At 32.8% G+C, this 24,146-nt stretch overlaps 1 protein-coding gene across 1 annotated transcript; it reads right to left on the bottom strand.

Moving 5' to 3' along the window:
* Window positions 1-1,667: 1,667 nt before the first annotated feature.
* Window positions 1,668-20,875, bottom strand: LOC125673677 (protein GUCD1-like). Its single transcript, XM_048910368.2, has 9 exons — window positions 20,740-20,875; window positions 20,333-20,441; window positions 18,167-18,232; window positions 16,976-17,075; window positions 16,585-16,676; window positions 15,139-15,241; window positions 14,919-14,967; window positions 6,335-6,409; window positions 1,668-5,446 (listed from the first exon to the last, which is right to left on the bottom strand). The coding sequence occupies exons 1-9, from the start codon at window positions 20,753-20,755 to the stop codon at window positions 5,361-5,363; spliced, it is 696 nt and encodes a 231-aa protein (XP_048766325.1). The 5' UTR covers window positions 20,756-20,875; the 3' UTR covers window positions 1,668-5,360.
* Window positions 20,876-24,146: the final 3,271 nt, after the last annotated feature.

The following is a 24,146-nucleotide window of genomic DNA, read 5'->3' as shown; positions in this document are numbered from 1 at the left end:
GCCCCCGCCACTCATTGATCATTCGTTATTGGAGTCCCCAATAACGAATGATCAGTGAGTGGCGGGGGCAGGGACCAGACTAAAAAAAAAATGTATAGACTCTCTCTCTCGGTAGATTTTAGAATGCTGACAGAGATAGAATATGTTTACTCCATGTGAATCTAAAAATATTAAAGCAGCTTAATTTCATTACCTCCTGGACATCTTCGCAAGCCAAGTGTCCGAATCGGACACTTGGCTTGCGAAGATGCCTCCTGGAATGCATCACCTCTAAATCATAGGCGCTCCCCAGCTTAATTGTTAAAAAAAAATATATATCTACTATATTATAAACATAATATAGTAGATATATATTTTTTTTAACAATTAAGCTGGGGAGCGCCAATGATTTAGCGGTGATGCATTCCAGGAGGCTTATAGTATAGTAGATATATATTTTTTTTTTAACAATTAAGCTGGGGAGCGCCTATGCGCTAAATACCCTCCTCTAACAAACCACGGATTATTGTTTCATTACATCCCTCTAACAAACCACGGATTATTGTTTCATTACATCCCTCTAACAAAACACGGATTATTGTTTCATTACATCCCTCTAACAAACCACGGATTATTGTTTCATTACATCCCTCTAACAAACCACGGATTATTGTTTCATTACATCCCTCTAACAAACCACGGATTATTGTTTCATTACATCCCTCTAACAAACCACGGATTATTGTTTCATTACATCCCTCTAACAAACCACAGATTATCGTTTCATTACATCCCACAAACCATAATAATCCACTCTCGATACCACTGTCTCCAAGGACGTCATGCAGCTTGAAACCACTACCTCGGGGATCATGAAAAGTTTGGTAGAGGCTTTCCTGCTGTACATAATATGAAGTTAGTTTTTCTTGCACATGTGCAGTTATAGAGAAGATTTTTAAAAATTGGTTAATTTTTGCCTTGCCCCAAGGCCTCGGGGGTGCTGGAGTCCTGAAATTTACAATTTATGCCCCCCCCCCCCCCCCCCCCCGATACTTCATAGGAAATTTGAAGAATTGGAATGGTAATTATCAAGAAGTTAAAAAGTAACTGTTGACACATTACGATGGACGACAACCAATTGCAATAGGTCACCTGAGATAACTCAGGCGAGCTAATAAGATTTACTGTGGAATCATTTTAATTCGTGGGGGCCAACGTGTGTGGGTAAAAAAAAATTTGCTGGTTCGTGGGGACGTAATTTCAGTGCACAGGCACTTGTTTCTGTATATAAGTTATGACGTCTGTATACTAGTATTAGTATACAGACGTCATAACTTATATATACAGAAACAAGTACCTGTGGGTAAGTGATACGATGTCACAAGGAGAGATAACTCTACTTGATTTAAAAAAAAATGTTCGAGGACACGTAAATTCGTGGGTAAGAGTGACCCACGAACATCAACCCCCCACGCACAATGATGATTCCACAGCATTTCGTAATATTGTTTGAAACATCCTCCGACAAGAAACCGAAATAAAAAGTGTGTTATGTAAGCGAGGTGCTGCCGTTTAACTACCCCCCCCCCCCAACTTCATCAATTATGAGCCAAACCTCATTGATTGTGAGTGGCCTAACGTGTACACAGTGTATGTATAAATAATATGTCACTAACTCTACACAAACAGGTTTCAGCAAAATCTTTATTAGCATCAGAATAAATTTATAAGAGATACAATCACATTATGAATAATATACTGTAATTATACAATATCAAATAAGAACAATATGATATACACTAGTATATTATATATTTCTCCTTTATACAAAAATACATCTATAACATTTAAACATCACAACCAAACATTTATTAAAGCACGCTCTAATTACATGTACTTCCCAACATTCAATTCAAAATTGAACTATATATTTTGTTCCTTTTGTAGATGACCGTGCAAAACGAAAAGCTCACCTAGTGAATGTTGCTGTTCTAAGGCAGCTTTTAAAGACACAAATCTACTGGACTTCAATGAAATTTTAGAATTAAAAAACGGTACATTGATTGGATAAAAAAGCAATATTGACTAGAATTCATCGCCAGAATATGGAGATCTACGTTTTTAACTTATCTATTTATTCATTAAATCTGATTTTTAAAACTTTGGAATTCTCATTGATTACATTCTAGATTTCTTAACCATGTGTCTTTTTTTTTTCTTTTTACATGACCAGCATTTTAGTTTAATGCTATGCTACCAAAGTCTTGTTCATTTTCCTTAATTCTAAAAAGAGAAGTACCGTTGTTCATTTTCCTTAATTCTAAATAAAAGTACCACTTTGTCAAAGGGATTGCCCCATACAACTTCCAAGTCCTAAGATATTTATAAGATGGCAAATTCGCCTCTTTGTTCATATCATATGACCTTCATTTTGGCAAGACATAATGCTTTTAAAAATACTTTTCAATTTACCGAATGCGAAGACCCATCTTTCATAGCTCTACAGCTATATTGTGTAATATCAAGGCAAAAGTTGAACATGTACACCGAACACATCTGAGTGTTTGATCTGGAAAGCCCGATACGGGCGGGGACACTCGTAAGGTATCATATCACAGTACAAGGGATATCTCTTAATTATCAAAAATAAATAAATATCAATCTCATCTTCTCTAATCTTTTTAGTGAGCAAAACAGAGCCTCGAATGTACATGTATCATCTCCTCCAAAGGTGAATTCAGAAAAAAAGAGAGAGGGATTTTCTCCATTAACTTGGATAAAATTATAACGAATCTTGTTTTAAAAAAAGAACAATATTTACCTTTGTCATATAATTGTTAGGCACTGTTCTACCAAGAAAATTAAACAAAAATGCATGCATTTTTAACAAGTTTGTAAAATTTACTACATTTTTAATAGCATGAAATGCATGCAAATTATTTAAAATTTCACGTCGTCAGGAAGATGTTGAACTCCATGGCAACATGCCTTGGGTCCATCAGCTTCCCACTGGACCCTTAGCAAGGCTTTGCCATGGACCCATTGAGAGCCTTAAGCGGTACCCAAACCCCTTCCTCCATAGGAAGTCCACATTAAAAAAAAACCCAGCTACACCCCTACCTCTGTTTTTGATCAAATTGAAAGCAACGATAGAATATAATTTATCACCTTTCTTTACAATAATTTCTTGCAAGAAACTGCGAGATCTTTCCATATTTAAGTTTACAAACATGTTACTAATCAATTACTTATAAAGTATACAAATTTCTTGACTTTCAATGTGTGTTTGGTACATCCCAGAGAGGACCCAGAAGTTTCGATTGAAAAGTTCATGTCTCAGTACATGTTTAAAAAAAAGTGCCTGTCTGCAAACAAGACAAGAATGCCACTGGCAAATGTAAGGGTCAGGACTCGTAAAAACTACTTAAACTAAGGTACATGTATTTGTTAAGAAATACAATTAGTATAAACATCCCATAATCAAGTATTCTGAGAGCATGTCCTCAACCTGCCATCACCATAGATTATATGCCAACCATCAGAGATGCTGGACTCGATCACTAGGAAATCACACACCAAGTTTCATATCAACATCTCAAAGCAGAATGAACTCCATTGATATACATGTACATGTACAACCATATACCAAAAAAAAAAATAGCTCGAAGTCAGAAAGCAAGATGGATGGTCAGAAAGCATGACCAGATGGATGGAATTTTTGGACATGATGGTACAAGTCCCAGCCACTTACAGGAAATGGGGGGGGGGGGGTGGGGGGTAGTTACATGTAATAAAGTGCACCGCCACGGCACATGATACGCCCGTCACATATTGTTAACAGTATAGATTGTACCCATTAAATTTTTTTTTTTTATATCACCTTAATTAAATGTCACAGTGACCTTAAAGTAGGATGCGACACACCTTCTACCTAAGATGCATTGGTTGACCAATTTTGGTGATTCTAGGTCTAATAGTTTTCAAGTTATGAGCCGGACAAGTTTTTGCCATATATGGCCATATCTTCTTAATGAAAAGTCAGTGACCTGGTTTTAATGTGCGACATACCTTCTACCCAAGATGTATCTACAGACAAAGTTTGATGATTCTAGGCCTTGTAGTATTTAAGATACGGGTCGGACACGAAAAAGCTAACAGACTGACGGACAGACGGATATCTTCTTAATGAAAAGTCACAGTGACCTGGTTTTAATGTGCGACACACCTTCTACCCAAGATGTATCTACAGACAAAGTTTGATGATTCTAGGCCTTGTAGTATTTAAGTTACGGGTCGGACACGAAAAAGCTAACAGACGGACGGACAGACGGACGGACATGAACGCCATACCATAATACGTCCCGTCTTAAGACGGGCGTATAAAAATCAATTCTAATATAGCTGTTTATGAATATGTTTTACACAAACCCATCTTAAAACAGAGAATCACTAAGCCTTATACATGTATATCGATACCTTAGTAAAACTATTTATACATAAATTTACAAACTGGAAAAATTCTTCACAGATTAATTAACACCTTAGTATGTTTTGGTTGATGGTAATTATAGTATGCAAGTAAGCCTATTAGATGATGGATATCAAGTATTTGCACTACTATATGTTTGTGAATGAAAATTATTGAAATGTAATCACGATATAAAAATACAAATGACTATCTAAATAATACATTAAGTACACCCACGTAGTATCAGATCATGATCGATCAAGATTTGGCTCCATGATATTGATCAATACATTACTGTAACTTTCATCATCATCATGGCTGGACCTGGTGTACACGTTACACTAGTACTCTCTACAATGTCAACACACGATGTACAATAAAATACTCAAGGTTTAATAGGATATACACTGCATTTCAACACTGGCATGCACAGACACAAAATACAGAAATTTCAACACATGTAATGAGGTATTCTGTTTGTAGAAAACAATTCTTTTTCTTTTCATTATGAACCATGTGTTAACATTGCTGATGCCTGTGTGAAGTGCCACAGTTCACATCCCCGTGTACCTTAAAAAAAATTAAATTTACAGATTTTCTGTATTAGTTCAGAAAATTGCACTCCAACTTTAAATCTACAGTGTACATTATATACTTATGCATATACAAATGCATAGAGGTAAAACATATATACATAAATGTCAACACTTTTTACTGAAAAGACAAAAAACTTGAGCACACATTCTACAATGAAAATAATAGAGACTAAAAGATATAAATAAGGGTTCTGAAAAAACAATGGTTAAGACAATTCGAAAGGCAACTGTTTGAAAAATGAACACCTCTGGTTAAAAGTGTACATACTCAAAAATCCAATGGTTTACTGATTAGAATTGAATTAACTTCCCCCATCTTATGAATAAATAAGCAGAATGTCTTCATCTGTCCCGTGACTTTTCCGGGCTTTGTCAAACTTGTCCATGCGGCAACAGCACACATCTTCAAAAATAAATCCTCACATTCAATTTAAATTTCTGCATATATAAATAAAAGTGGACATTGTATATTCTATACAGATCAAAACATATCAGCACAATAAGATATTGTAGAAAGAATAGCTGCTAGAAATGCTATGAAGATCTACAATATATGAAACATAGTAGCTCATCTGTAATTTCTTGAGCTACATTTCTTCCGAGTGGCATATAGAACATAGGTACATGTATATGCATTTTATAGCACGTCAAATGAAACAGAGACATGTGTAATATCTCAGTATCAAATGGAACAAAGATATGTGTAATATCTCAGTGTCAAATGGAACAAAGATATGTGTAATATCTCAGTGTCAAATGGAACAAAGATATGTGTAATTTCTCAGAGTGTCAAATGAAACATAGCTATGTGTAATTTCTCAGAATGTCAAATGAAACATAGCTATGTGTAATTTCTCAGAATGTCAAATGGAACAAAGATATGTGTAATATCTCAGTGTCAAATGGAACATAGCTATGTGTAATATCTCAGTGTCAAATGGAACATAGTTATGTGTAATATCTCAGTGTCAAATGGAACATAGTTATGTGTAATATATCAGTGTCAAATGGAACATAGCTACATTCTATTTCTTACAGTGTCCAATGAAACATTCGTGTAATTTCAAAATATGTTTTTATTTTTTCCTTCTAATAACATATTCAAAATATCACTATACCATTGTAACATCCTGTGAAATATACACTGTTATAAAAACAATAACAATTACAAAGTTTTCAAAATCTGAATATGAAAATCAATCTTAACTTCTCATAACAGTTAGTTCTAAATGTATTCATTGTGTGATGTACATGTGCATTTAGCCATTTATATATTAATTAAAATATTTACCTTCATCATATGAGGGATTTTTGTAAAATATTCTTTTCTTCTTCAAGTCATAACCACACACCACAACATAGTGACCTATAAAAAAGAATATCACCCTCTTACACATTTAAACCATTTACAAACAAAATTATAAACTAATCTCTCCTACCTGTATACATAGGAGTTACCACACCTCACATAAACAATGGTCAAACTTCTTAAGTACTACTGAATCTGATTTAAAGAGTAGCAGAAACTGCAATCATAAAATCACACCTATCAAAACCCTTAAGTCCGAGTTACATGTACAGTATAGTGTATATAGTAAAGGACTTCACAAAATCATACCCATCAAAATCCTTAAGTCTTAGTTATAGTAAAGGAATTCATAAAATCACACCTATCAAAATATTTAAGTCTGAGTTACATGTACAGTATAGTGTATATAGTAAAGGACTTCACAAAATCATACCCATCAAAATCCTTAAGTCTTAGTTATAGTAAAGGAATTCATAAAATCACACCTATCAAAATCCTTATGTTCAAGTTATAGTAAAGGAAACCCCGCCTCCAAATTTATCCTTTAACCTCTTCTCAATGTCTTGCACAATTCAACTTAAAATTACTGAACATCTCCGTCAAGTTTCAATCTAATCCAATTCAAACTGTAGCACATGTGGCGTTAAAAAATAATTAAGTCCATTTCATAGTTCCAAAAATGCCCCAAATTTATTTAATTCAATAAACCAAGGTGTCTTGCACATTTACATTTGGTATTGAACACCTCTGTCAAGTTTTAGTCCAATTCAATTTAAGGTTTTTGTAAAATCTTCATTTCTTCAGAATCTTGCTACATGATAGAAATACATGTATATCTTTTGGAGGAATTTTATTAACTTGGTATGATAAAAAAAAATATGGTGAACTATTTGATATTGAAAAAGTGTACTGTATATATTCTATAATGTTGTCAAGGGCAATAACTCCTATGGTGGCATTTATCTGTTCTATTTCATTATACAATGTGATTTCCTTGATCATGTTGATATCCACAATTATCAATTTATATATACGAGTATTTATAAAATAGCAGGGTTTTTTTAAACAGTTAAAATTAAATTTTTAACATTCTAACCAGTTTACGTGTATTTTCCTCATGCTGTTAAATGAAAATGTGCAATTTTCTGATGTTGATATTTGATGTATCTCCGACATCTTTAAATGGTTGGCAACATATATATTTTCTTCGGTTATTGATTGAATTAACCTATATTAAGTGGAAATCAATAGTTTTTCTACTTTAAACCTTGATTTTTAAAAAAAAAAAAAAATAGCAAGATGTCTTCACTACACTGGGTGCTATGGGAGAAAATTCACACACTCTGTGATGAATAAACAAACAGATAGATCTAGATGGACAGGAAAAAACAACCAAAGTGGCTAATCCTGGTGCCCAGCTGCTCTAGAGAATGAAATATTTAAAGATTTTCTCTGATATATTCTGATGTACAACTTTGATTCCCTATCTATAGCTCATCCTGCCCTCTCCCACCAGGATGTTAACCAATAATACGTGACGTAGGCTGAATTTCATGTTTATCAATAATAAGTGATGTAGGCTGAATTTCATGTTAACCAATAATACGTGACGTAGGCTGAATTTCATGTTTATCAATAATAAGTGATGTAGGCTGAATTTCATGTTTATCAATAATAAGTGATGTAGGCTGAATTTCATGTTTATCAATAATAAGTGATGTAGGCTGAATTTCATGTTTATCAATAATAAGTGATGTAGGCTGAATTTCATGTTTATCAATAATAAGTGATGTAGGCTGAATTTCATGTTTATCAATAATAAGTGACGTAGGCTGAATTTCATGTTTATCAATAATAAGTGACGTAGGCTGAATTTCATGTTTATCAATAATAAGTGATGTAGGCTGAATTTCATGTTAACCAATAATACGTGACGTAGGCTGAATTTCATGTTTATCAATAATAAGTGATGTAGGCTGAATTTCATGTTTATCAATAATAAGTGATGTAGGCTGAATTTCATGTTTATCAATAATAAGTGATGTAGGCTGAATTTCATGTTTATCAATAATAAGTGATGTAGGCTGAATTTCATGTTTATCAATAATAAGTGATGTAGGCTGAATTTCATGTTTATCAATAATAAGTGACGTAGGCTGAATTTCATGTTTATCAATAATAAGTGACGTAGGCTGAATTTCATGTTTATCAATAAGTGACGTAGGCTGGATTTCATGTTAACCAATAATACGTGATGTAGGCTGAATTTCATGTTTATCAATAATAAGTGATGTAGGCTGAATTTCATGTTAATCAATAATAAGTGATGTAGGCTGAATTTCATGTTTATCAATAATAAGTGATGTAGGCTGAATTTCATGTTTATCAATAATAAGTGACGTAGGCTGAATTTCATGTTTATCAATAATAAGTGACGTAGGCTGAATTTCATGTTTATCAATAATAAGTGATGTAGGCTGAATTTCATGTTTATCAATAATAAGTGACGTAGGCTGAATTTCATGTTTATCAATAATAAGTGATGTAGGCTGAATTTCATGTTTATCAATAATAAGTGACGTAGGCTGAATTTCATGTTTATCAATAATAAGTGATGTAGGCTGAATTTCATGTTTATCAATAATAAGTGACGTAGGCTGAATTTCATGTTTATCAATAATAAGTGACGTAGGCTGAATTTCATGTTAATCAATAATAAGTGACATAGACTGAATTTCATGTTAATCATTAATAAGTGATGTAGGCTGAATTTCATGTTTATCAATAATAAGTGATGTAGACTGAATTTCATGTTAATCAATAATAAGTGATGTAGGCTGAATTTCATGTTTATCAATAATAAGTGATGTAGGCTGAATTTCATGTTTATCAATAATAAGTGACGTAGGCTGAATTTCATGTTTATCAATAATAAGTGACGTAGGCTGAATTTCATGTTTATCAATAATAAGTGACGTAGGCTGAATTTCATGTTTATCAATAATAAGTGACGTAGGCTGAATTGTGTTACCCTATCCTGTGTTCCTGTTTATCAATAGTAAGTGACGTAGGCTGAATTTCATGTTAACCAATAATAAGTGACGTAGGCTGAATTTCATGTTTATCAATAATAAGTGACGTAGGCTGAATTTCATGTTTATCAATAAGTGACGTAGGCTGAATTTCATGTTAATCAATAATAAGTGATGTAGGCTGAATTTCATGTTTATCAATAATAAGTGATGTAGGCTGAATTTCATGTTAATCATTAATAAGTGATGTAGGCTGAATTTCATGTTAATCATTAATAAGTGACGTAGGCTGAATTTCATGTTTATCAATAAGTGATGTAGACTGAATTTCATGTTAATCAATAATAAGTGATGTAGGCTGAATTTCATGTTAATCAATAATAAGTGACGTAGACTGAATTTCATGTTTATCAATAATAAGTGATGTAGGCTGAATTTCATGTTTATCAATAATAAGTGATGTAGGCTGAATTTCATGTTTATCAATAATAAGTGACGTAGGCTGAATTTCATGTTTATCAATAATAAGTGATGTAGGCTGAATTTCATGTTAATCAATAATAAGTGATGTAGGCTGAATTTCATGTTTATCAATAATAAGTGATGTAGGCTGAATTTCATGTTTATCAATAAGTGATGTAGACTGAATTTCATGTTTATCAATAATAAGTGATGTAGGCTGAATTTCATGTTAATCATTAATAAGTGATGTAGGCTGAATTTCATGTTAATCATTAATAAGTGACGTAGGCTGAATTTCATGTTTATCAATAAGTGATGTAGACTGAATTTCATGTTAATCAATAATAAGTGATGTAGGCTGAATTTCATGTTAATCAATAATAAGTGACGTAGACTGAATTTCATGTTTATCAATAATAAGTGATGTAGGCTGAATTTCATGTTTATCAATAATAAGTGATGTAGGCTGAATTTCATGTTTATCAATAATAAGTGACGTAGGCTGAATTTCATGTTTATCAATAATAAGTGATGTAGGCTGAATTTCATGTTAATCAATAATAAGTGATGTAGGCTGAATTTCATGTTTATCAATAATAAGTGATGTAGGCTGAATTTCATGTTTATCAATAAGTGATGTAGACTGAATTTCATGTTTATCAATAATAAGTGACGTAGGCTGAATTTCATGTTTATCAATAATAAGTGACGTAGGCTGAATTGTGTTACCCTATCCTGTGTTCCTGTTTATCAATAGTAAGTGACGTAGGCTGAATTTCATGTTAACCAATAATAAGTGACGTAGGCTGAATTTCATGTTTATCAATAATAAGTGACGTAGGCTGAATTTCATGTTTATCAATAAGTGACGTAGGCTGAATTTCATGTTAATCAATAATAAGTGATGTAGGCTGAATTTCATGTTTATCAATAATAAGTGATGTAGGCTGAATTTCATGTTAATCATTAATAAGTGATGTAGGCTGAATTTCATGTTAATCATTAATAAGTGACGTAGGCTGAATTTCATGTTTATCAATAAGTGATGTAGACTGAATTTCATGTTAATCAATAATAAGTGATGTAGGCTGAATTTCATGTTAATCAATAATAAGTGACGTAGACTGAATTTCATGTTTATCAATAATAAGTGACGTAGGCTGAATTTCATGTTTATCAATAATAAGTGACGTAGGCTGAATTTCATGTTTATCAATAATAAGTGACGTAGGCTGAATTTCATGTTTATCAATAATAAGTGACGTAGGCTGAATTTCATGTTTATCAATAATAAGTGACGTAGGCTGAATTGTGTTACCCTATCCTGTGTTCCTGTTTATCAATAATAAGTGATGTAGGCTGAATTTCATGTTAATCAATAATAAGTGACGTAGGCTGAATTTCATGTTTATCAATAATAAGTGATGTAGGCTGAATTTCATGTTAATCAATAATAAGTGACGTAGGCTGAATTTCATGTTTATCAATAATAAGTGATGTAGGCTGAATTTCATGTTTATCAATAATAAGTGACGTAGACTGAATTTCATGTTAATCAATAATAAGTGATGTAGGCTGAATTTCATGTTTATCAATAATAAGTGATGTAGGCTGAATTTCATGTTTATCAATAATAAGTGATGTAGGCTGAATTTCATGTTTATCAATAATAAGTGATGTAGGCTGAATTTCATGTTTATCAATAATAAGTGACGTAGGCTGAATTTCATGTTTATCAATAATAAGTGATGTAGGCTGAATTTCATGTTTATCAATAATAAGTGATGTAGGCTGAATTTCATGTTTATCAATAATAAGTGATGTAGGCTGAATTTCATGTTTATCAATAATAAGTGACGTAGGCTGAATTTCATGTTTATCAATAATAAGTGACGTAGGCTGAATTTCATGTTTATCAATAATAAGTGACGTAGGCTGAATTTCATGTTTATCAATAATAAGTGATGTAGACTGAATTTCATGTTTATCAATAATAAGTGATGTAGACTGAATTTCATGTTTATCAATAATAAGTGATGTAGACTGAATTTCATGTTTATCAATAATAAGTGACGTAGACTGAATTTCATGTTTATCAATAATAAGTGATGTAGGCTGAATTTCATGTTTATCAATAATAAGTGACGTAGGCTGAATTTCATGTTAATCAATAATAAGTGACGTAGGCTGAATTTCATGTTAATCAATAATAAGTGATGTAGGCTGAATTTCATGTTTATCAATAATAAGTGACGTAGGCTGAATTTCATGTTTATCAATAATAAGTGATGTAGACTGAATTGTGTTACCCTATCCTGTGTTCCTGTTATCAATAATAAGTGATGTAGACTGAATTTCATGTTTATCAATAATAAGTGACGTAGGCTGAATTTCATGTTTATCAATAATAAGTGACGTAGGCTGAATTTCATGTTTATCAATAATAAGTGATGTAGGCTGAATTTCATGTTTATCAATAATAAGTGATGTAGACTGAATTGTGTTACCCTATCCTGTGTTCCTGTTTATCAATAATAAGTGATGTAGACTGAATGTTGTTACCATATTCTGTGTTCATGCTTTTGAGACTCTGTTTTAGCGATTATTAAGGTCTTCCGTAACAACGGAAGACCTTCTACTGATTATGATGGTTAAGATTATTCTTATTATTCTTTTTTTCTTTCTTTTTCCTAGACGTGAACTTTGAAGCTTCATGTCTCGCTCATTTCTGGATGGATTTTACTCAAATTTTCAGGGTTTATAAACTTTACAGAACAATTTTAAAATCATGTACTACATTTCAGAAATTCCCTTCTGTTCACGAGTTATTCCCCTTTGAATGAAATTTTAGGGGCTTTGGTTTCCAGACAAAGGCTCCGAGACTGTATGAGCTTGAGCAGAAAATGCATTGAAAATGAAAAGTAGAAGCATTGTAGTTGTGCACATCGTTTTTTGTTTTTTTGATTACAGCGTTCGAAATGGTGGTTGACAGGGTTAAAAAATTAGGACGTCTAAAGGAGCAAAAAATTACACATATTTTCCTTTGTATCTTTTAAACTAGAAATATTTTGTTAAGAAGTGAAGAACAAAAGTTGTGCAAAATGTTAAGAGCTTTCTTTTGATATCCCTAAAAAGGGGCTGGCCCCTTCAATTAGGGATCTGGGGATCTTCAAAGTTTTCGCTTTATAACTCAAAAACGGTAAATATTTCAATATGGCTTTCGCTGGAAAAGTTGTTCTTTAACATCTTATTGATCTCATAAACATAATATTTTGCTCGAGTATTGTGTTATATATGAGTAAACAGCTTGACCCGCAAACAGGTAACCGTATCAGTAGGTGGGTGAAGGGGGGAAAATATGTGTATAACTTACTTCGGCACGTGCCCCTGGCGTGAAATTCATACGCAACTTCTGTGTGCACTGTGTACATTATATACCTACATGTATTTACGCAGATAAATATGAAAGTTTAATAAAATATTCAAGATTTGAGACCAATTTATTTGATTTGTATGTATAAATAATTTAAACTCAATGAATTTTTCTCTTCAGTCTGAATATTATGCTATCATAATTTTGTTGTATGATAAAATATTGGTAACAGCTATAAACCTTTATTGTATGTCCTGAGCCATAAATTTCATAAATTTAAATATTAATTTTTTGTTCATTATTAGGACTGAAAAGTTAAATGCTGAAACAATTTACTCCCACATACACGTGCGCCTCTAAAGACTGATTCGTGGAATGAGATCATATACGCATGTACTTGAGTAGTATAAATTTATTAAACACCTAACGATAAAAATTTATAGTACACCTTTATAGCTTCATTTCAATGATATATATTAAATTCTCAAACTATTTCATAAGTACATACGAGAAGTCAGAATCGCCAGCGTAGCCAAACTACTTATATCGTTACAGTACTTATCTTCCTGTCACAGTACAGTTGATTATTTTCTTTCTAAAACTTAACTTGTATTCGTCTTTTGTAAAATCACTAGATAAGTATTTCAAATAAATTTTCCCGGGGTGATGTTATGTATAACATAACAAGAGGGAAAGAAGGCGAAAGTTAGATCCCACACACACATACTCATGTACAGTTCCTGTATTTTCATGTTAACTAGGCTGCATTAGGACCTTACCCAAGGACATATGGTCAAGTTTAAGGTTTTTATGTCACACAGCTTCGACGGAAGACCTCTCGTTGCTTTGCAACGAGCTTGGCTCTAGTTCTTGTATATATTTGTATGTATCAACTGGAAGGCCCTGAGGAAGAATAGCATGTGTACATGTACTAATCAGGTCACCTTTTTGAAATAAAGTATTATTATCATCATTATATATAATATCTTATCATGGTCCTGCTACTATTGAGGAGAAGATTTTAAAAAGATGTTTCGCTATATATTCCCATTCAAACTTTGATCCCCTATTGTGGTTCCAACCCTATCCCTGTTGATCTGAACAAATAATGAATGTATACTACCTGATGAGGCTTGGTTATTAATGACTTTTTAAGTCCCCTCTGTTCTTGAAAATAAGAATTTAAAAGATTGTTTCCTGTATATCCCATTTAAAACTTTGATGATCTATTGTGGCCCCATCCTACTCCTGAGGGCCATGATTTGAACAATTTTGAATATCTACCCATTACGGAATCTTTCACATAAGTGTTGTCTTTTCTCACCCAGTGCCTGAGTGGTTCTTCAGAAAAAGATTCTTTTAAAAATACCACCTTATTTACACTATCTCTTAATTACCTCCCTTTTGAAAAGGACATGGCTCTTAATTTGAATAATTTTGAATCTCCTCAATTCAAAATGTTTTATGGCAAGTTTTGTTGAAATTGGTTTTTTGATTATGGAAAAGAAGTAAAAAATGTGTAAAGATTACAAACTGACAGAATGACAACAGGTGATCAAAAAAAGCTCACTCGAGCTTATAACTCAGAAGGTGAACTAAAAAAATTACACTTATTTAGATTAATATCTCTAATACAAAAAAACCCACACGTCATACAACTCACTTGCTTTATTACTAATTCCATCAAATTTGGCATTACCTTGGTATGTCTTGCAGCAATGTCCACACCAATTCAAACACTGCTGTTTCTGAAATCATAAAAAGAGGCATTGTATATCAAATCAAATTTTTATGACAAACATAATCTAATATACTGTATTTTTTTTGTGTGTGTGTGAGAATAACATGGATGGTGACAAACACAAGAGTGTTTACTATATCACATATTCCAGTTAGAAAAAGGGCTGAAGTTTACGTACCACCCTGTCACACCAGATGCACTCCAGTAAGCTCCAGTCCACCAGACAGATCAACAGATTTCCCCCTGACAGGTGCTTTACAATGTCATTCATGGTTAGAGACCTAGTAATAAAAAAAATGACATGAGGTTTCCCGTAAAATAGATGTAGGATATCTGGTTCTGTGACACATCTGACACTGACACATTTAGCTTGAGATAACATAGAAAACATTAAAAAAAAATATAAAACATAAAAAACAAAAAAAGAAAACATTAAAAAACATTTAAAACATGAAAAGAAAACATATAAAACAATAAAAAAAAAAAAAACATACTTGCCAACTTTCCCAATTTTAATAGAGAGGATTTCCCAAATTCTAAGCATGATTCCCTCTGTCCTGATTAGGAAAGCGAAACCCCCCAAAAATCTTGATTTTGTAAAATTGTTCCATGATTTACGACAACAAACCCCGATTTCCAACCTGAATTTGAAATCTTGCACCATTACTTTGTGGCTAGCCAATCCGAAATGGGGACAATAGTCAACCATTGTTGTGTAATCTGCCTAGTCTACCGGTGTCCGGGTTTTTATTTGACAGTGAGGAGCATGTTTTAGTAGTAATTAATTCCGAAGATGGATTTCAAATTGGCATATTCTTTACGCAAACGTGAGCAACAACAATGAGAGTTACACCACCAAACAATCGGACATTCCCAATTTTCGCTTTTCGGGAGGGCTGACAGCACAAAAGATATGCAATAAGTAAGTTATATATATTCGAATCTATAGTTATGTACCTGTATCATAAAATTAGGGGGGGGGGGGGGGGGGGCATACGTAATTTGCATCAGTCTGTACTTTCGCCATTCAAATTTTGATGTTGAATTTGATATTAGCATATAATTTAGCAAGTAGCCTTAATTTACAATAAAAAAAATATTTTGATGATTTTTTAAGGTAATTATTTTAGATGTTATGGGTGCAAAGGGTTTGTTCGCGAAATTTGTAGCTGGGCAGAGTAGCACATGTTTCAACAGACTCTGCAAGGCCGTGTCTACAAACAGCAAGATCGCCTCTGTAGTCATACCTAAATGCATGTGTTTTCAAATGGTCCAGTCATGTTATGAAGTAAAAGGATGCAACTTTCAGGTATTAAGAATATGTATGCTGAATAGTTGATGATTTCAATAAAATAGTATGCTTATCTTTTAAAGTAAGCTTTTTGAGTTTTGTTGAAGTCTATGGTCAAACACATTTGATGTGTTGTGTTAATATATGATACATGTACAATGACTAGATTGATATTTTCTTTATAAAGACAAATATTTATTTTCACGACAAAATGTTGCGAATATAGAGGTTTGAAAAAAGGTTGTTGCGTGCAACATCCTCCAAGGGGATTTTTAAAAGTTGGCATGTATGCAAGTGTAAAGTTCATCATAAAAAATAATCCTAATGATATACCTGTTGGAAACATCAAGCCCTGACTGAGAAGCCTCGGCAAATTTTCTGCTAACCCTCTCAGCATCTTTGTTGAAATTTTGCATATAAAAAGGCTAAAAAAAAAACCAACAGAAAATTTTAATATTTTTCAATGATCTATAAGATGTACAACAATTTCCTCACAGTTGTAAGTATTTATTTTCCTCTCTAGGGAATGCTTACATTGTATAAATCTCTCAGTGATAAACTATCCACTAAACTATCCTCTACTAACATAACTAAGAACAAGATGATTTTGCATAAACTGATTACGAATGTTAATACATGTACGATATAGTCTTCAAAAGACTAGAACTGCCTCATCTTTCTTTAATATATATAAATTACTTTTATCACTCATAAGAAGCATTACCTTTTTGGCATATTGGTCGTCTACACCAAGGGTTATTGTGGAAAATTCTACTTTCACTTTGTATTTTAGAAAGAGATATCCCAAATCAATTGTCCATATGCTAAAAAATAAATTGATCTATCAAACATGTAGATTACCTTAAAACGTGACAATACAAACAGAAGGCAAATTACTACATCTGTTGGCATTGTAACTAAACAGGTATGGAAATCATAATACGAAGCCAGCTGTCTTAGGCCAAAATAAAATATAAGTGTGTCTCTGGTTTCCCAACTCGATCTACCCAAGTTTTTCCTACCAATCCTAACGATATTATTGACAAAATATATACAATGTATATTGAATAAAATAAAAATCTTCCAATTTTCAAACTGGATTTTTTCTCTTTTTGCATTTGAGTTTCTCCAATTTACATTTTGACTACTATTGATCTTCAAAATGTTTGAAAAATAATTGTAATGTATATAGACATGTATTCAAAATGTATCAAAAACTAAGATTTCAAATAAAATGTTTCAATGAAATAAAATGCTTTACTGACCTAATTTTTTTTAGGAAGTGAAATATGAAACACACATATATTTTATTTTGGCCTTATTGAGAATCACTTTATGTAAACAATAGACAATGCTTGTCAAGTTAATGATGATAAAATCATGATGCAAACCGCTGTTTGACAGTTTCTGTTCTCTCTTTTAAATCACACAGTATTAAATGAGTTTGATTGATTGATTAATTGTATCTTGTTTAACGTCTCGCTCGAGAATTTTTCACTCATATGGAGATGTAACCAAGACTGGTGAAGGGCTTCAAATTTAGGCCTATGCTCAGCGCTTACGGCCATTGAGCAGTGAGGGTTCTTTAGCGTGCCACATCTATTGTGACACGGGACATCCGTTTTTAAGGTCATCTCCGAGGACCCGTGGCATTCACACCTGATGCCGAGCATTTGGCAATGGAACTATCACTACCCGTTTTAACGACTTGGGTCTGTTGCAGCCGGGATTCGAACCCTGGCCTACCGCATGCAGGAGTGAACGGTCTAACCCCTCGGCCACCGCAGCAGTTAAATGAGTTTGAACTCAAATATAATTTTTATCAGTCTTATCATAACTATCAATTTTTTTTGGTAGTTTATTAATTCCAAATAGAGATAGTTATTATTCATAATAAATGTATTTCTGACATTACCTTTGCCCACATTGAAGCTCCTCTAGATCACTGGTATATACAGAGGAATCATCTTTTCCTAAATACCTACAGTGACAGAAAGGTAAATACTGACAGTGACAGAAAGGTAAATACCGACAGTGACAGAAAGGTAAATACCGACAGTGACAGAAAAGTAAATACCGACAGTGACAGAAAGGTAAATACCGACAGTGACAGAAAGGTAAATACCTACACTGATAGAAAGATAAATACATACAGTTACAGAAAGGTAAATACCTACACTGCAGAGATGGGGTAATCGTAATCAGTAATCGTAATTGATTACAATCGATTACATTTTTTTAAGTAATCGTAATCGTAATTGATTACATTTGGTTTTAAAGCAAAGTAATCGTAATCGTAATCAATTACTTTGGCAAAGTAATCGTAATTTATGATTACAATAATGATTACAATGATTACTTTATATTAAAATAATTATTTAATAGATAACAGAGCTTATGTATGTTATGTGTGCCATCATAAGATTTATCCATATCTATATGATATTATACTTACAGTATTTGCATGTATTCAATAGCAACTAAGGTCTAAATCTGTTTAAATTAAACTTAATAATCTGAACTAGTATACCCTGTATCATTTACTGTACATCTCATTGATCTATTGTTACTTAATGAGTATGAGCTCACTCCTAATTAGTAGTTCATGTAATCATGATTACTTTTCACAGTAATCGTAATTGTAATCAATTACTTTCAAAATATGTGTAATCGTAATCATAGATTTTCAAAGTAATCGTAATCAATTACATTTACAATGTAATCGCCCCATCTCTGCTACACTGATAGAAAGGTAAATACATGTACCTACAGTGACAGAAAGGTAAATACATGTACCTACAGTGACAGAAAGGTACACATATTTTCCGGTGCAACTACAGAAAAAAACTCAATGCATAAATGTTCACCAATAACTTCATAACTTTCAAATATGGCTTTTAACAGAACAAATCGAGTTTTTCAATTAACAGTTTTTATAATGGGCTAAATTCAAAAGATGTCCTGACATTGGTGCTATGATTCAGTGTACAATATAATAGCCTCCCACCTCCAATAATTTTGCCACAGGCATACTAATTTGCTAGTTTCATTGCCTAGTGGAAAATGCCAAAATATTTCGTGAATTAAATTCTAATTGGTAATAATCAACAAAAATCTAAAGCAGTCCATTTTTTGTTGTTGTAATTCTGTCTATAATACACCATGATTATATCCAAAATGTTACAATAGTATTATGCATTAATTTATATCTGACAGTGTTATGTAGAGCACCATTTGTTACAGTTTACTGTGTCCAATACACGTTGGTATCAGTAATCAGAAATCTAGAGGTTACAACACATCCATCAAAATTCTAATGAATGAAAACTCCTTAAGGATATAAATAATAAATTAATGGTGTTGGAGAGTCCATCTTTCATCTAATGTATCAAATAACTGCATTTTTCTCATGTAAAATCATTTTTAAAAAGACATAAATTTTAAACCCTTGTGGGAATTGAACAGATTGTTAGCCCAATACTTTAATTCACTGGTTGACAAATTTGAAAAGGACAAACAAAATATTTCTGGTTTTAGTTTTTGCTGCAATGGCATACTTCTGTTTGAAAAAAATTGATGATGTGTTATCCCCCATACCTTTAATGTACTTTAGTAGTTAAGGCAATATTGACCGTGGATATCAGTCTGGAAAGCTCAGTGGTTAGAGCACCTGACTAGTAATACAGAAGTCCTGGGTTCAATTCCCAGTCCAGCCATATATTTTCTCCTTTCCTATATATAACATTTGGTGTCAATGATCACCCCCTGGACTTCAGGTGAAAGTTTGCTTGAGACAAAAAGAATTTGGGTTGTGTGTTTTCGAGAGCGAAGACAATTTAAGGAGGGTCAAAAATGTAGTAAAGGCTACATGGACTGCGGAGATCGGCCTGGACAGCTCAGCGGTTAGAGCACCTGTCTAAGTAATGCAGGGGTCTCAGGTTTGATTCCCAGTCCAGCCATAGATTTTCTGCTTATCTGTATATTACAGTACACTGCATACATGATAATCAAAGTTTACTATCAGGGCAGATCCACTGATACCTATATGATTATTCATCAGAAGAAAAAACAAAATATGGACCTTAGCACCATACAACAGCAAGCAAGTCCACAGTCCCAGGAGTAGGTCTGCATACATGTCTCCAGTTTTAGCACAAGTCTGTCATCCTTACGGACTTCCTGGATTTGATCTATTGACATAAATTGACAAAATATACACAAATTGTTGCTACTGCTGTATGCAATGTATACAATAAAGAGCTTGAATTAATTGCACTCGAATGTCATCATGATTGGTATTCAGATAATGATAAGTCTTAAGTAGAAATAACCCATCTATTACACATGCATTTTACTACATTAGTCTACAGTTTACATTGTCTGATTGTAACCCCCTGCATTACCGTCACGAATATTTCACTCACACTGTGAATGCTATACAACACAATTCTAAATATAATATACCGTAAAAGCATTCGTCATAAATACCTTCACTCTCTGCCATTTTTCGATGAATTAGTCATTGCCTTCGATTACTATTTTGTGTGAAAGTACAACATAACGATAATAGACTCAGACTGTTTACCACTAACTTGTCAAATGCGTTTCAGGATAATTATGGAATGTCGAACCCGAGCCAAATTAGATGCGAGTTCGCTTTCAAGAGTACACGTAGTTCCAAGATCAAGAGCTATCGCACTCACTAATCTACTGTGAAATCGCTTACCCCAAAGACTTTGTATGGTTGAAGTTGGTGAAACTAACTTTAAAATAATATTACTCAAAAATGATACCGAAAGATAAATTAGATTTAATCAAAATAGGCATTAGATTTTCACGTTAACAGTATTTAATCAATTAACGGTTGCCTAGCTATATGTAGCTATTAATTAAGTTGAAACAATTCAATATGATAGAATAATTGCTTGAAGTATGCATGTACTTTTAGGAAATGATTCTTATAATCATGTTAAGTCGAGTGCAACGACAATTTAAGTTCGACCCAAAAAAAGGGGGGGGGGGTAAATAAAGATAAATAAATTTTTAAAAAACAATGATAATAAAAAAGTAAATGGAACACGGTCAAAATGTATACACAGTCTTGTCTATCGAGAGTTATCATATATCCCATTTATTTCTGTGTAACCCACGGGAAAAACACGCATGGATTTAGTCGTTCTTTTAAAATTGATAAATATTCCGTGACGCAATATATATCTTACCTCTTGTTTGGGATTAGCTGCAGAACTAATTAAAAGATGTAGCTCTCTGAAAAAAATATTGTGATGGAACAGATATTTTTTCAGAGAGCTACAGTTCTGCTGTTACCTTGGGATATGGTTCCCAAACAAATCTACCCCGTACCTGGAAAAACAAATCTGTAAAATCCGCTATTTCTTTTTACGAAGATTGAAAATGGAATAAACAAACATATCTTGGCACAGATTTTACACGATTTAAAAAAGATGGAAAGGGATTACCAAAAAATTGGAAAATCATGTGATCGATACAAGAAACCAAAATTATTAAAACCTTAGTTAAACTCTGGACAATACCTCCCATGAGAAACATAGATGTCAATTATATAACTATGTATGTACATGTAATTCTGAATGTAGTGATGTTTAAACCACAGGCACTTGTTTCTGTAAATAACTTACGACCTCTGTATACTAATAATGTTATTATTAGTTTACAGAGGTCGTAAGTTATTCATAGAAACAAGTGCTTGTGGTTTAAACACATTGCCTGCAGTTTTCCCAACGATATTATAAACCTTGATCTATGTAGCTGTACAGAATATGCTCTTTAAATGAAGAAGATATATATATATATATATATATATATATATATATATATATATATATATATATAATGTCAAAAAATGAATGAAGAAATCGGCACAGTTGATAAATAATTTAAAAGAATAAAATCCAAAATGATCACATACATGTAATAATCATCGATCAGTTCCGGCTAGTACTTTCGCCTTACGGCTCTTCACGCAGTTTGTCTTGAATGTTTCAGTTCCTGAATGTTTCAGTTCCCTAGTAATGTTGAAAGGTGCCCTGAAGAGCCGTAAGGCGATAGTACTAGCAGGAACCGATCGTTGATTATTATTATGGGATCATTTTGGATTTTATTCTTTTAAATTATATATATATATATATACATGTATATAATAACAAAAACCAACAACAGTGATTTATAGTGATGTTTATCACTCAGTACAACAGTTAGCAAGGTAGATTATTGATACTTGTCGTTATATATATATATATATATATATATATATATAAAGCACTAAATAATCACAACTAGGTACTGAAAATTTTCAAAAGCCCGGGGTCGAACCAGCGACGTACGGCACCCACCGCCTAGCAAGATTGTCAAACCAGTGCGTAAGTCCACTCGGCCACAACGACTTCCCTATATATATATATATATATATATATAGCCTCTCGACTTCTCTAAAGAGAATAGGTAAATCCCCGATCTATCCACTATCAGAACAGGAGGAAAACTTTAAAAGTGTGCACTACACCGAGTTCCTTGTATGTCATATTTTCTTTCTCTTTTATTCATTTACATACATGTATACTTACTTATGTAACCATCTTCGTTAGCCAAGGGTTTTCGGTCCACCCCGCACCTCACAAACCGAAAACCCTTGGCTAGTGAAGATGTTATGTAACGTTTTTCCTTTCTTCTTTGTTCTCACATCTTCATACTTACAAGTATATCTATGTTATATGATTCATCATTAATGTAATGCATGTATTTCTAAGGTACTCTCAACAAGGAGGAATAAAAGAATGAATCACTGAATGAACAGACGCCAGAAGATAATGTCTGGCTATATCTAGTGAGAAACAAAGCCCCCCTCGGTTACAGCTCATAGCTAGTATATCAAAAATTCTGAGACTTGATGTTAACACTGTGACCCATTAATTATCTTTTTTACAAGTAGTTAGTACATGTAGACAATTAAGTTAAATATAAGTACACCAAAAACTACGAGAAGTCAAAATTTGGAAATTAAAATCTAAAATTTTCAGATATGGTGAATTACATGTAATCCGCTTTCTGTGCCTGAAATCTGAATACTTCAGTGAACATTCCATCTTCATTTATGTATACCACCCTGGATTGTACGTGTGCATTCGTCATTGAAGATTATCAGGGGTCAACTGTAGATAAAATAGGGGCAGGGAAAATAAATGGAGGGGATTAAAGACAAAATGATGAAACACTTACAACATATGGCAAAGTACTACGTGCGCATGTACTTTACGTACTCATAATGAATGTAGAACATTTTGAAAGTTGAAAATGTTTCAGAAACATAATTATGCTAGTATGCCCCATCCCGTGTGGCAATATTAAAAAGGGTCAACTTTAAATTGAGATTGTCTGCAATGATGGTTTGAAACATGGGTTATCTACTGGTCAGTGGCAACCACGATACTAACTTTGATCTCAAGCAGTAAAGGGTTCTAAAATAATAAACATTTTCTTTTATATCCAGAGTGAATTGATTTATGACTTTCTGCGATTCAAACTGAAATGGGTCATAATTATATCATAAGAATTAATTCGTTATATAACAAGATCCTAAATAATCGTTATAAAGAAATCATTAATACATAACGAAATAATTAACACGTTATAACGAGTTGGTTTTTCTTTTTCCTTTTCAAAAATGAACACAGCCGGCTATCGTGATACATATACATACACAGATTATGTAAAATTGTTCCGATTTCCGTGTTATATTTCTGATTTAATTTGCCTGTTATGTATACAGCTTTAATAGCTTGGCGTGTTTTAAGTGTGACAATTTAAAGTGCCATTTGTGAAGCTGATATCAACTAAAGTTATTAGGCCTATATCAT

This window comes from Ostrea edulis, chromosome 1 (genome assembly GCF_947568905.1).
Source record: "Ostrea edulis chromosome 1, xbOstEdul1.1, whole genome shotgun sequence".
NCBI classification, from domain to species: Eukaryota; Metazoa; Mollusca; class Bivalvia; order Ostreida; family Ostreidae; genus Ostrea; species Ostrea edulis.
This window is presented reverse-complemented; position numbering and strand designations above follow the sequence as displayed.